The sequence below is a fragment of the Homarus americanus genome, unplaced genomic scaffold (genome assembly GCF_018991925.1).
Source record: "Homarus americanus isolate GMGI-L3 unplaced genomic scaffold, GMGI_Hamer_2.0 scaffold7626, whole genome shotgun sequence".
Classification (NCBI taxonomy): domain Eukaryota; kingdom Metazoa; phylum Arthropoda; class Malacostraca; order Decapoda; family Nephropidae; genus Homarus; species Homarus americanus.
Window position 1 is genome coordinate 1,183,691 of NW_024718273.1, and position 13,746 is coordinate 1,197,436.

The window sequence follows — 13,746 nt, forward strand, 5'->3', positions numbered from 1 at the left end:
ATATGGAGAGGGGTGGCATAAAGTGGCAGGAGGGCTGGCAGAATATGAAGGGTGGGGTGGCAGGAGATGGAGGGAGGGGACGGGGAGGCAGGAGGTGGAAGGTGGGGAGGCAGATGGTGGAGGGTGGGGAAGCAGGTGGTGAAAGGAAGTCCTTCTGGTCAGTAGAGATGATAAAGATGTGGTGGAGGAGCCATCCTCTCTCTCTCTCTCTCTCTGTTCTACATCAAGGGCCACCCGTGTCATTAGCTCTCTATTAACTCCTGGCCATTAATAACAGGTGAAGGTCTTCTGAGGTCTGTTGTATATGTTGTTCCTTTCATAATAGCTGATTTTCTTTTGTTTTTGTTATAAAAGTTGATGTTCATTTGTTCTTTCTTATAAGAGCGCTCTGCTGTTCATCTGTTGTTTATGTTTACAGTCACACAAAATAAATTATAATAATTTTGTGTTTATATTTCTGTTATTATCTTTAGTATTTTTTTTTATTCTCTTTTCCTTCTCATGCTTCAATTTACGCACACACACACACACATACTATTACTACTACTACTTTCCTGTCACTCGGAATCGAGTATGACGATCATCCAGCTATGATCCAATGATATGAGTTATAAAGGATGTCACATTCGATGGTGAGCTCTAAGGTGACTTGAGAGGCCGATACGGGACCGGAAGGGTTGTCCACACATGTTACTACATCTAGTGCGGGAGGGGCTGCGGCAGCGTCTTTCCGGCATTGGTGCTTGTCTGCCTCGGTATGAAGCCAGGCTAACTTGAAAGTATTGACTCCTTCTTGTGTGGTGCTCTTCCAAGCGTTACGGTGTGCAGTGATCGTCTCCCAGGTGAGGTGGTTGATTTGGCACTTTTTCGGGTTTATCTTAAGATTATACTTATACCTTTTCAGTTTTCCGCCAGCGTTATGTTTACTATTCGTTAGGTGACTGTAAAGTAGCTTCTCTGGCAGTCTACTGTCGTCCATGCGTGTAGCATGGCCAGTCCAACGTATTTGTTCATGGATAATAGTAGCCTCGATGCTCAGCGAGAATACTGGCATTTGTTCTCTTGTCTACCCGGCGAACTCGGAGGATGGAACGTAGACTACGTTCGTGAAAGTTTTCAAGTGTCATGAGGAGCCTCCTGTACGTGACCCAGGTCTCGCTTCCATATATAGGTGGGTGGGGAGGACCATTGCTTGATATACGTGCAACTTTGTAGATAATTTCAGCTCCCTACAGCTGAACACTCCGGTACAGAGTTTGCCAAAGGCTTGAGATGCATATCTGATCCGATGTTGAATCTCTTCATCGAGGTCCGCAGTGGTGGACAGATGGGAGATGAGATATTGTAAGTGGGTAACATTATAGAGGATTATATAACTGGGGGTTAACAGTCTGAATTCCTAGCTTTAAGTGCCTTATGTGTCAGGTCTTTAAAATGTACAATTGCAACTTTCGAAGATATATCTGAAATAAAACATACATAAAATTAATTAAATGGGACTGAAATTTGGTACAACAAAACTAGGAATTACAAAACACAAAGAAAATAATATTGCAAAATATCTTCAAATGAAGGGGTTTGTGTTTCATTGAGATAAGTAAATAATATTGAATTGTCAGAAACCAAATTAAGTTTGCCGGGAGCAAAATGACCATTTAAAAAAATTAGAGATATCAGATCTGAAGTTTAAACCAAATTAAATGCAAAAAATTATGATGGGCTGGCAAGGTTATGACGGCATTACCGAGGAGAGGGACTTAAGGAATGGCTGAACATAGCCAAGGGGGGCAACTGCACAGCAGGAGCAGCGCCTAAATAGGTCTTGATCCTCCTATGGTCAAGGATGTAGTGTGTATGTGTGTGTGTGTGTGTGTAATGGATCTAAAGTGGCAGCATTATGTTAGTGTCACTGCTGGTCAAAACGGCCGAAGCAACATAGTGAAAAGCTCTATGCTAGAGGTACTGTAGCAGTGGGGGCTGGTGGTGATGTAGTGCACTCAGTCTCGCCAGGCAGAGTACACACTACATTCTCACCAGGCAGTGTACACACAACAGTCTTGCCGGGCAGTGTACACAGTACTCCGTATCAAGTGATCCTGACCACACGAGACCACGGTTTCAGAACTTCTGACCTCCCAGGCAATAGGAGACCCCGGCCTATGCATTTTAATATAGTATTATCACATAATATTCTGGTAAAAGTAAAAGACTACTACAGGATTTTCTATGAGAACATAATAATGGAGGAAACTGCGGTGGGCCTATTAGCCCATATTGGGCAGTCCCGTTTACACCCAACCCCTATCGCTCATCGAGTTAATGATGATATTAGGTAACTTGTTCCACTCATCCACTACTCTATGTCCAAACCAATGTTTACCTACTTCCCACCTAAATCTAAATTTGTCTAATTTAAAACCATTGTTACAATTTCGCTCCTGGTTGGATAGTTTGAGTACCTTTTGTTATGAACCCCTCCACCAATTGTCATGATCTACCTACCCAGCACTACGAACCACGCCATCTATTGTCCTGATCTACCTACCCAGCACCACGAGCAACGCCATCTAGGGACGAGACACGAGTATGACTCGTCTTAGTTACCACTCCGGGGTTTCCCTTCTCCATATCCTGGTTGTTGCGTCACTTCCTCCAAGTCTTCTTTGTCAGCTCGAGTTCGAGGAGAGAGGACTTCACTCTGGAAAGTGACCACAGGATCACCTATCCTGGAAACCTACGGCACAGTGACTACCTACCGTCTTCTACAATACTCAGCCTTGCTCGTCAGCCATCTCAGCTCCACACTTAAGTATTTGTAATCTTATATTGCCTCCCCCACGTCCACTTGCTTCAAATTATTGTATGTTGTATAAATATGTATATACTGTTAATGTTTAGGTTAAGTATGGTTAAGGGTAACTTATAGATAGCTGAATATTTTGTTAAGGAATTTATGGTACTTTATTATACACAACAAAAACTCGCATCCTTTGTCTACCCTTTTATAGTCCGATTGTCTGTTTTTTTGTTGTTGTTGCCTGTTGGGATCTGGGTAGACTTTTAACTATATTCTAAATCCCCAACTCGTAACACTTTGTAATGTCCCCTTTGTTTAGCCCTGACTTCCATTTATACCCCTCGATCATATCGCCCCTCGCTCTACGTTCCTCGAGGGAGTGCAAATTAAGATGCTTTAACTTGTCTCTGTATTCAAGGTTCCTGGTGCCCTGGATTAGTCTTGTCATTCTCCTTTGAATTCCTTCTAGGGATTCTATATCCATCCAGTAGTACGGTGACCAGAAATGAACCGCTTAGTTCAAGTGAAGTCTCACAAGCGCAAGATATAGTTTTAGGATGACCTCGTGAGTCTTGTAACTTTTTATGAACCCAAGCACGTTGTTTGCCTTGTTTCGAGCAAACACACATTGTTGTCTTGGTTTAAGATTCCTACTTATCATTACTCCTAAATCTTTCTCACAGTCGGATTTCTCAATAACACCGTTGTTCATCTGATATCTGGTTTCCAGTTTTTTCATATCTGGTAGTGACAGCTGGTTAAGTTAATATAAATTCAGCTTTTAAATGGTCATGCCCTTTCACTAACTTGACTTGCGAATTTGACAGTTGGAGGAGCTTCATATTTTTCAACAATAGGTTACGTGCTGCTTATGGTCATTACCCCGACCTTCCCTTTCCAGGACAGGTAACACGGGAGTCAACCAGAGGTAAAACCCAAATCAGGTCATCATTTAAATAAACTACATACCAAATGACCTACATGTTTTATCTACTCATTACATATTCAAACCGATCGCAGCATATACCTATAAAGGACGTGTTCAGGTAAAATCGGGATCACCATGAGTCCGGGTTCACTTGATTTTTACAGCACTACAATATGTACCCCTCTTCCATCTGTCCTTTTTTTCCCTCTCCCCGTCTACCTCCCCTCTCTCCCTTTTCTCTACCTCCTCCTCCTAAACCCCCTCTCTACTACCTCTACTCTACGCCTCCTCTACCTCTCCTCCTCCACATATTTTATCCCCCCCTACTTCCACTTCCTCTATCAACCCCTCCTCTAACTCCCCCTCTCTACCTCTCTTCTATGTCCCCCCTCTCTATCCCTCCTCTACATACCCCTACCTATCCTCCTCCTCTACATACCCCTCTCTATCCCTCCTCTACCTACCCTTCTCTACCCCTCCTCTACCCCCTTCCTCTACCTCCCCCTCCTCTACCCGACTCCTTTCTCCCTTTCTCTCTGTCGTTCACAGGTATTGTAAGGAAAATTCCCCCAAGACGAGTATCTTAACTCGCGTGGCCGCGACCACAGCACAGGAGCGTCTTGAAGGTGTATGTGTCAACCTACACAGTCTTCTTACTAGCAGTTGTGGGGCAGTTAAGAGTCTTCCCAGTGAGTACTAGTTAAGAGTGTCTTCTGTGATTTAATAGCAGATAAGAGTGTCTTCAGCTAGTTAATAAGAGTTAAGAGTGTCTCCATTGAGTTAATAGCAGTTAGAGTGTGTGAGTTAATAAGAGTTAAGAGTGTCTCCAGTTAGTTAATAAGAGTAAGGAGTGTTTCCTGTGAGTTAATAGCAGTTAAGAATGTCTCCTGTGAGTTAATAGCAGTTAAAAGTGTCTCCTGTGAGTAAATAGGAGTTAATAGTGACTCGTGTGAGTTAATAGGAGTTAAGGAATTAAGAGTGTCTTCTCTGGTTCTCACTTATTACTTTACATGACAACCTGAGCCCCTGACCACGTAGCTGTCACAGGGCCCGAGTTTTTGGCTTAGGAGGTCATGTCAGGGGTTCAAAGTTAGCAAGATACTGTTTTTATAAGGCGTGTGTGTGTGTGTGTGCGTGTGCGTGTGTGTGTGCGGGTATACAGCTCAACAAAGTAGGTGTGTAGTGAGTGCGGGTACACAGCTCAACATTGTGGGTGTGTAGTGAGTGCGGGTACACAACACAACAGTGTGGGTGTGTGTAGTGAGTGCGGGTACACAACTCAACAGTTTGGGTGTGTGTAGTGAGTGCAGGTACACAACTCAACAGTGTGGGTGTGTGTTCAAGTTCTACAAGACTCACAGAAGTCACAGAAATTTGCTATTTCCTTCACAGCACACAGGAAGTCGTCAAACGTTTCACCCGGTTCTTGAACTCTTTGAGTAGAAGTCTCTCCGGTCCACGATGACGTTACGCTGTCGCCGAAGATACGCCTCCATCGCATCGAGGACAGGCTCTAACTCTGTGTCGTCAGCTACACCAATTCCGTAGCGAAGGATTGAGTCCACTCGTCGTCCAGCACAGACACAAGTGCTGCTCTCTGCTCGGCTGGGGGCAGGGAGGAGATCTTCGTCAAAGTCACGTACCCCTTAAACTTGTGGCGCCAGGTAATAAACTTCCGTAGTGAAGCCGAGACAACAAGTGCTGAGCGGGTGCTGCGCCTAAGGGAAACTTGGCCTGCCGTGGAGCACTGCTCCTGGTGGCGGCTGCGCCACTTGTAGTCGTTGAGCTGTGGTGACTTGGCTCCTGTTAAGAGACCACATGCTCCACGATTTGGCTCATGTTTTCTTCCCTATGCTGAGATTCTTCCTGGGCTTGCTTAGCCATCTCTGCTTGCTGCATCAGAAGGGCCGTCAGCTGTTCCAGCTGCTTCTCCATCTTGAATACATAGAAACAAGCCACTATAGACGAGCACTGGATCCTACTCACTGCACCATTTCAAGTTCTACTTGATTACTTGATTACGCCAACAGAGGACAGCACTCGTGCCCACGCTCATTCACTCGCTCGGCTCGTTCGCATTACATAAACACCACACAGTGTGTAGTGAGTGCGGGTACACAACTCCACAGTGTGGGTGTGTGTATGCTCATGGAACCTCGAACAATTACACTATTTGCATTTGTTTTCCGCAGCATTTCCAGTGTCTCTCACAGCGATTTACATCTCATCAAATCTCTCTATCCTCCTCCACCTTCCCTCCCCCGTCTTCCTTCCGCTGCACCTCTACCTTTATTTTTTAAATTTCAGTCAGGTTTTACACAAAAGAAGTTTACTTCTCCAATTCATTTTTCACTTTCACACCCTGCAACAGTGTAACCCCCTGCCAGCAGTGTCATCCCCTGCCAGCATTGTCATCTCCTGCCAACAGTGTCACCCACTGCTCGCAGTGTCACTCCCTGTGTCACTCCCTGCCAGCAGTGTCAATCCCTGCCAGCAGTGTCATTCCCTCATGGCAGTGTTGCCACCTTACTAACATTGTCATTACCATCCACTTTAAGCAGTGCTAGTGTCACACCCTGCCAATAATGTCAATGTTTTTCCTTCCACATATACAGTACAGTTTCAGTGTTGCCATAACAATTTCAGTGTCAATGCTCCCTCTTACCCCCTAATCCTTTGTGATTTCAGTGTATGTGTCTCTCCCCTTTCCTGTACAGTATGTACAGGCTGTATATCATCCAGCCAACAACATACATACAGGGAGTCAGTATGTTGTGACGCACAGACCACTGATTTTTTCTTTTGTAGAAGAAGAAAAAGTGAAAGAAGAGGAGTAGTGGTGGAGGCAGAGTGTACAGTACATAGTCCAGAAAACTGAGAGATGGGGAGGGAGGCGTAGCAATAGTTGGCGGGCTGATCATCCTCCGGCTGACTAACTACTACTACAATTTTTTTTTCTTCAAATGGCCTCCATCCTCCCCTTATAGCCATACCTCTGCCACCATTTTATTACCTTAAAATTAAATATCCTAATACATAAGTAGCTATCCTAGCTGTGTTGAGTTAGTTGAATCACAGATCTATGCGGCATTCAGTGACTGTTGCCTCATAGTCAATGTCTGCAGCAGTTGTCGGCTTTGGAGACGATGCTCTCGTTCCCCTGAGGCAGAGCAAAGCCGACCTAAGGAGAGAGAAGGACAGTCGACATCTCATCCAGGCTGTAACATAACTTCTGGGCTGCTGCTTCTGTTCGGATAGCACCTCCTTGAGTCTGGCGTAGAAGCATCTTGCACTTGGTCCCATCCCACCAGAGGTTGTGAACACCAGAGGAGTGAAGCTGCCTTGATCAAAGTTCAGAATTCTCTCCCCATATGCCCTTATCTTGTCGTTCTCGTTCCTCCTGTGTGCAGCATCGAGAGCTAAGTTACGGTGACATGCAGCCATGGGAGAAAAAATCCTGATGTCGAATAAGGCTCGCTGTTCCCCGTCTAGAATCCTCGAGCACTGACGTCAACACGGGCTTCGTTTGATGTGTTTGAAGTCCTATGTTGGAAATTCTTACCGTCCAATGGAAGGAGGGTCGGTTCTACTCTGACATCACGGCAGATTTCCTTCAACATATTTGCTGTGAGATCCCTTACTTCGTCTTGCCTCATGCATATGAAGCCCCCTTTCTTGCACACCATAGCGTGATCGACGTCATAGGAAGAGCCACACACGCATTGGGAGGGCAAACCTTCTACTGGCCTACCGTACCTTAGAGCACTGGCATCTTCTGTAAATTCTTGTTTATTGAGACTGAAACCATTTGCCCTTATCGGTAACGTAGTTAACCAGTTTGAGGCGCCCACCTCCTGCGCTATTGCTACTTTTTTTTCAAATTCTCTTGTACTTGCAGCAACAGTTGCTGCAACTTATCAATTTGGCCATGCTGTCGTTCTGTCGTAATGGACGATCATCCAAATGTGATACAATGATATGAGTTATTAAGGAAGTCACCTTCACTGGTGAGTTTTGAGGTGACTAAAGAGGCCGATACGGGACCGGCAGAGTTGTTCACAGATGTTGCACATGCGGAAGGCTACATCGAGTGTGGGAGGGGCGGTGGCAGCGTCTCTCCGGCGCATGTCTGCCTCGGTTTGCAGTCGGGCTAAATCGAAAGTATTGACACCTTCTCGTTTGGTGCTCCTACAAACGTTACCATGTAGAGTAATCGTCTCCCAGGTGAGGGGGGTCGATTTTGCACTTTTTCAGGTTTGTTTTAAGACTATCCTTATCCCTTTTCAGTTGCCCGTCGGGGTTAGGTTTCCTTTTCGTTAGATGACTGTAAAGTAGCTGCTTTGGCATTCTACTGTCGTCCATGCAGATAACATGGCCAGTCCAGCGTAGTTGTTCATAGATAATTGTAGCCTCGATGCTCCTACAATTGGTGTCAGCAAGAGCTCTGGCATTTGTTTTCTTGTTTTCCCAGCGAACTCGGAGGATGGAACGTAGACTACGTTGGTGAAAGTTTTCAAGTGCTTTGAGGTGCCCCCTGACTAACTACACCGAGTATGAACATACTGTGAGCGTTGGGCGAATGTTAATTATTGTAGGAGGTTCTGATCTGTTTGGCTGACCACACTAGTAGCCATGGCACCAGGTAGCATTCCCTGTTTCATGTCCAATGGTCTTGGAGTCATATTTTATATTCCGTCGGCCTTACTAGCGGCTTTGGTCAAAAGAGGTTGTCTGTTGCCGACCTGTTAAATCCCTGTATCTTGGTAGCTTTTTGGGAACCATCGATATCTGTTTCAATTTTCTGGTGGGACTCTTACAAGGAGTTCTTGATCAGATCACTTTACTTTTTGCCATGTTCTCCCAACCAAGGTGTGTGGTTGCTGGCTTGTGGGTCTTACTCGAAGGTCTGTGTTTAGCTCAGCTGTAGTTTTATTAGAGGGACACCTTCGCCTGTGATGGATTTAAGTACTTGGTGCTGGACCTCTTGTAGTTTCAGCATTTAGGTAGTGCTCAGTGTGTGTCAAGTTACTGCTCGTAGGTTAAGGTCGATATAATGATCGATTTAACCAGGCGGAGTTTTATTTCCTCAGTCAGGGCGTTGAAGCTATATATACCGTATAAATTCTTCAATTCTCTTGGTAAGGACATGATTGGGGTAGCCTGTAGAGGATTTGTTCAGGCTCAGAAGGGTGTCTGCTTTTATATTCTATCCGGGCGTTGTTTTCCTTTTTTCACAGCGAGGTTACTGAGATTTTAAGGGAAACTAGTTTGGATATTTCTTTTTTTTTTCGAGGCTGTTTACGCTTTCTATTTCCCTCTTGCTATCGACCTGCAATGCTCGTAATTTACCTCGGTGTGTTGTTATTTGAATAATGTCATCTGCACGTACATCATCTTTCTTTCATATTATTGTTGGCAGTAGAAACTCACTTGTGTAGCTATACATACAATATACAGTATATAGGGTAGGGGAGAGGACACTTCCCTTGAGGGACACCACCATTCATGAGTGGGAAGGTTACTCCTACGGTCTGCCCCACTTTAAGGTTAGAACTTCTGCCATCCATGAAGCTGCACAGTGATTTTTTTTTATATTGACAGTAAGTTTTAATTAGAGGATTTTGTATCCGAGCCATCAGGCCACGCTTTATCAAACGCCTTTGTGACATCACGGAGAGTTAGGTTGCACTAGCATCCATTAGCTGCTGTTCTGCCTCTGTTCTCACTGGTGACGGCTATCGCGGTTGTGGTCGACATGCATTTCCTAAATCTAAATGATCTGTAATTAGGTCTGTTGGTCAGGAACCTCAGACAATTATTTGTTTTTCTAGAATTTTACCTGGTATTACAAGGAGGGAGCTCGGTCTCTAATTTACTCCAATTTTTCCCTTGCTTTGAGGAGCGGATGTTGGCGCCCCCTTGGAATTTTGTTGAGAAATATCCCGAGGCCGGACAGGTGTTCATCATAGTTCTCAGCCTCTCTATAGCTTGGTTGTTTATGGGTGAGGATCTCCTTGGTGATGCCGGTGCAGCTAAGATATTTATTTTTTTATGTTTGTAATGATTTTATGGAGATCCTCCGAGGTGATTGGAATGTCATGGGGTTGTCCTCACATACTGTAGGGTCTTATCACATAGTTTTGGGGAAAGGTCCCCAAGTCCTCTGAGGATGAGCTCCTCGTGGGTATCGTCAACACTTCTGTTCTCTTCGTGTGTGATCTGGACAATGTTTTTCCTTATAAATTTGAAGATGATTTCCATGTCTTGGTCATCAGATATTTTGTTTTCTGAGTGGTCTGTGTACAGTATATGGTGGGTCGATGAGGCTGGTGGCTGAGGGAGAGGGGTAGTGGGGGGAGAAGGGTGAGGGGAAGAGGGGTGAAGGAGGGAGAGGGGAGACAGAGGGAAAGAGGTAATGACGGGAGAGGGGTGATGGAGGGAGAGGGGTGACGGAGGGAGAGGGGAGACAGAGGGAGAGAGGTAAGGCGGGAGAGGGGTGACGAAGGAAGGAGGGTGATAGGGGGAGAGGAGTGACGGAGGGAGAAGGGCGAAAGAGGGAGAAGGGTGATGGAGGGAGAGGGGTGATGGAGGGAGAGGGGTGATAGGGGAGAGGGGTAATGGTGGGAGAGGGGTGATCATCGGTGATAAATGGTTTTATTACTTTTAGCTACTCTCGCAGCTGAGTCACCCTTTATGTTATAACCAGTGGTGACTGCAAGGTGTTCCCTATTCTTGTAGTCGAATCACCTTATAATCATGATCTGTGGAGGGATATGGTGCCTCAGTAAATGGAACAGTTAATGAAGGGTTGAGTCACAGAGGAGCAGGTGGAGGTCTTACCAGTAGATGCTCTGACAACCATGTGGGGGAGGAATGTATCGAAGGAGACAATGATGGGGTTATAAGGAATAGAGGAGTCGTTAGTGTTGTACGGGTGTGAAAAGTGATCACTGGGCGGAGATCAGTTGAGCGTATTATGTTCCGAGTATAGGAAAGAGACACCATGAGGACGTCAGGGAAATACTGTAGGAGTGTCACACGCAGGTAGTATAGTCAGGTGGAGAGAAGGGAGAGCAAGAAATATGGTAAAGAAATGTTCATAATGCAGAGGTGAATAGTAAAGGACAGAGTAAAAGATGAAGGCGAAGCCAATCAGATAACAGTCGTCGTGTAGTCGTGGGGAGAGAAATGATGTTGTGACGTATGAGAAGACAGGGGCAGAGCAGACGGGAGTCCTGGGACTGGTTTTGAGAAGGAGACGTCGCAGTAGACCACGCCAAATGGGGCAGCGGGAGACACCGTGTGATAGTGAGGGTGGGTGTGTGCGCGTGTGTGTGTGCGTGCGTGCAATTGTTTTGCGCCACACTGCGCCTTGCCTATTTAGGGTTAACTAAAGTAACTATAATATGGTGTTAGAATTAAGTACAATACAATTTATTTATTAATGGACATATTGCTCATGGTTGGCGGCACCACGGTGTTGTACCAGACATGCGAAAAATTTTGTACCTTCTCTAACCTACTGTAGGTCAGGTGAGAGTGAATACATTGTAGTACCAAAAACATTTCAGTCACTTACCTCGCCTACAGGCAGACCGCGGTAAAACTGATTCCACAAAATATTGTTGAAGAATAAAATCACACAAAGTGTCAGGCTGTTGAGCCACGACCCGTGAAGTATTAAAGTATTTGCTGCTGAGGAAAGTTTGTTACAAAAAGGATAAACTTCAGCTGTCGACGCTCTTTCTCAACAAAGAAATTGGTCAAATTGTAGATACGAGTTAATGTTGGCCAGGTGTGATTATGCCAGGACGAGTGAGGTACACAAGTAGTGTATGCCGGTAAATGCATAACAATTTATAGTCCTTATTTTATTATCTAGGGCAGGCTGATGGGGCAGGTGAGCGAGACGACCAGTGCAGTCACCACCTGGTTAATCAACTGTGTAAACACATGTACAGCAGTGCCTGAGAGCTGAAGTGCACTAGTGCAGTGTTCATACACGCACTGAACATGTCAGTCCCTGCTATGTTTTTAGGTTCAAAAGGTCAAAGTCACTTTCTTAGAAAAATAATCAACACTTGGCGTAACGTTGCATTTAGCTCAAGTGCAACCTGGTTTTTGACACATGGCGAGCAAGCGAGAACCCCTGTCTCCGTCCACCTCACGACTTCATACAACACAACAATTAATTTTGGGAGTTAAACTATTTTTTGGTATAACGGAAGAAGGATCACTTGAACATTAACTCCCTAGCTTCTAATACCTTAAGATTAACAACTCTAAGGTAACCAACCCAATTCAACCCAACAAATCCAATCCTAACCTAACCTAACCTATCCCAGGTAGCATTAGGGTGTGTATTCATCAGGTGAAATAAACTGGGGTGTCTAATCTTCAGGTAACCTAAGGAAAAATTATATCTAAATATGTCCACATGACACAGGCTATAAAAAACCGGTATTAAAGTAACAGTGGGTAGCAGGTGTGACGGTGGCAGGTATAACGGTGACAAGTGTTCCGGTGGCCCATGTGACGGTGGCAGGTGTTATGGTGGCAGGTGTGACGATGGCAGGTGTGACGGTAACAAGTGTGACGGTGGTAGTTGTGATGGTAACAAGTGTGACGGTGGCAGGTGTGACGGTAGCAGGTGTGACGGTGGCAGGTGTGATGGTGGTGGTGTGACGGTGGCAAATGTGACGATGGGAGGTGTGACGGTGGGAGGTGTGACGGTGGCAGGTGTGGCGGTAGCAGGTGGGACGGTGTCAGGTGTGACGGTGGCAAGTGTGATGATGGCAGGTGTGACGGTACCAACTCTCATTGTGGCTGTGTGTGACGATGGCAGGTGTGAAGGTGGCAGGTGTGACGGTGGCAGGTGTGACGGTGGTAGGTGTGACGGTGGCAGGTGTGACGGTGGCAGTCGTGACGGTGGCAGGTGTGGCGGTGGCAGGCGTGACGGTGGAATGTATAACAGTGGCAGGAGTGACGGTGACAGGTGTAACAATGGTAAGTGCGACGGTGGCAGGTGTGACGATGGCAGGTGTGACGGTAACAAGAGACACGGTGGCAGGTGTGACGGTGGCAGGTGTGACGGTGGCAAGTGTGACAGTGGTAGGTGTGACGAGGCAGGTGTGATGGTGGCAGGTGTGACGGTGGCAAATGTGGCGGTGGGAGGTGTGACAGTTTGCGGTGTGACGGTGGCAGGTGTGACGGTGTAGGTGGGACGGTGGCAGGTGTGACGGTGGCAAGTGTGACGATGGCAGGTGTGTCGGTACCAACTCTCATTGTGGCAGGTGTGACGATGGCAGGTGTGAAGGTTGCAGGTGTGACGGTGGCAGATGTGACGATGGCAGGTGTGACGGTGATAAGTGTAACAATGACAAGTATGACGGTGGCAGGTGTGACGATGGCAGGTGTGACGGTGGTAGGTGTGACGGTGACAGGTGTGACAGTGATCATAATAGTGTTCCAGTAGTGTACAGTTAGTGGTGGTGTTCATAATAGTGTTCCAGTAGTGTACAGTTAGTGGTGGTGATCATAATAGTGTTCCAGTAGTGTACAGTTAGTGGTGGTGTTCATAATAGTGTTCCAGTAGTGTACAGTTAGTGGTGGTGTTCATAATAGTGTTCCAGTAGTGTACAGTTAGTGGTGGTGTTCATAATAAATCACACCTGCATAAGTCTTCCCCTGCCAGTACACAGCCTCCTCACCATCAAGACTCCTGCTGTGCCTCCTCGTGACAGCACATGGTAACTGGGTGCCTCGTGGGCCCAGGCTAGATCAGCTGTGGAACCCATAGAAGCAGTGGGCCCCAGAGGGATGGCGCATAGGCTCACTGGCATGTGGACTCATCCTGGCGCCTACCAACCACCTCCCCGCTTCCATGCGGATTAACCTTGGAAGGTAATAAGCCTACGGGAGTAAACCCCGAACGAAAAATCTGCGGTGGAGCCCCGCATCAAGCAAACATGTTTACAGAGCTCCAACAAGACCCCAACGGCGGTGTAGGCGGAAGAGGTGA

At 46.2% G+C, this 13,746-nt stretch overlaps 1 protein-coding gene across 1 annotated transcript; it reads right to left on the reverse strand.

Annotated features, from left to right (window-relative positions):
• Positions 1-12,542: 12,542 nt before the first annotated feature.
• On the reverse strand, positions 12,543-13,184 carry LOC121859636 (histidine-rich glycoprotein-like). Its single transcript, XM_042356570.1, has one exon. The coding sequence runs from the start codon at positions 13,182-13,184 to the stop codon at positions 12,543-12,545; it is 642 nt and encodes a 213-aa protein (XP_042212504.1).
• Positions 13,185-13,746: the final 562 nt, after the last annotated feature.

Bases quoted from the DNA above. Each gene is read 5' to 3' on its own strand.
- LOC121859636 (XM_042356570.1), bottom strand. From the start codon at position 13,184: ATGATCACTGTCACACCTGTCACCGTCACACCTACCACCGTCACACCT.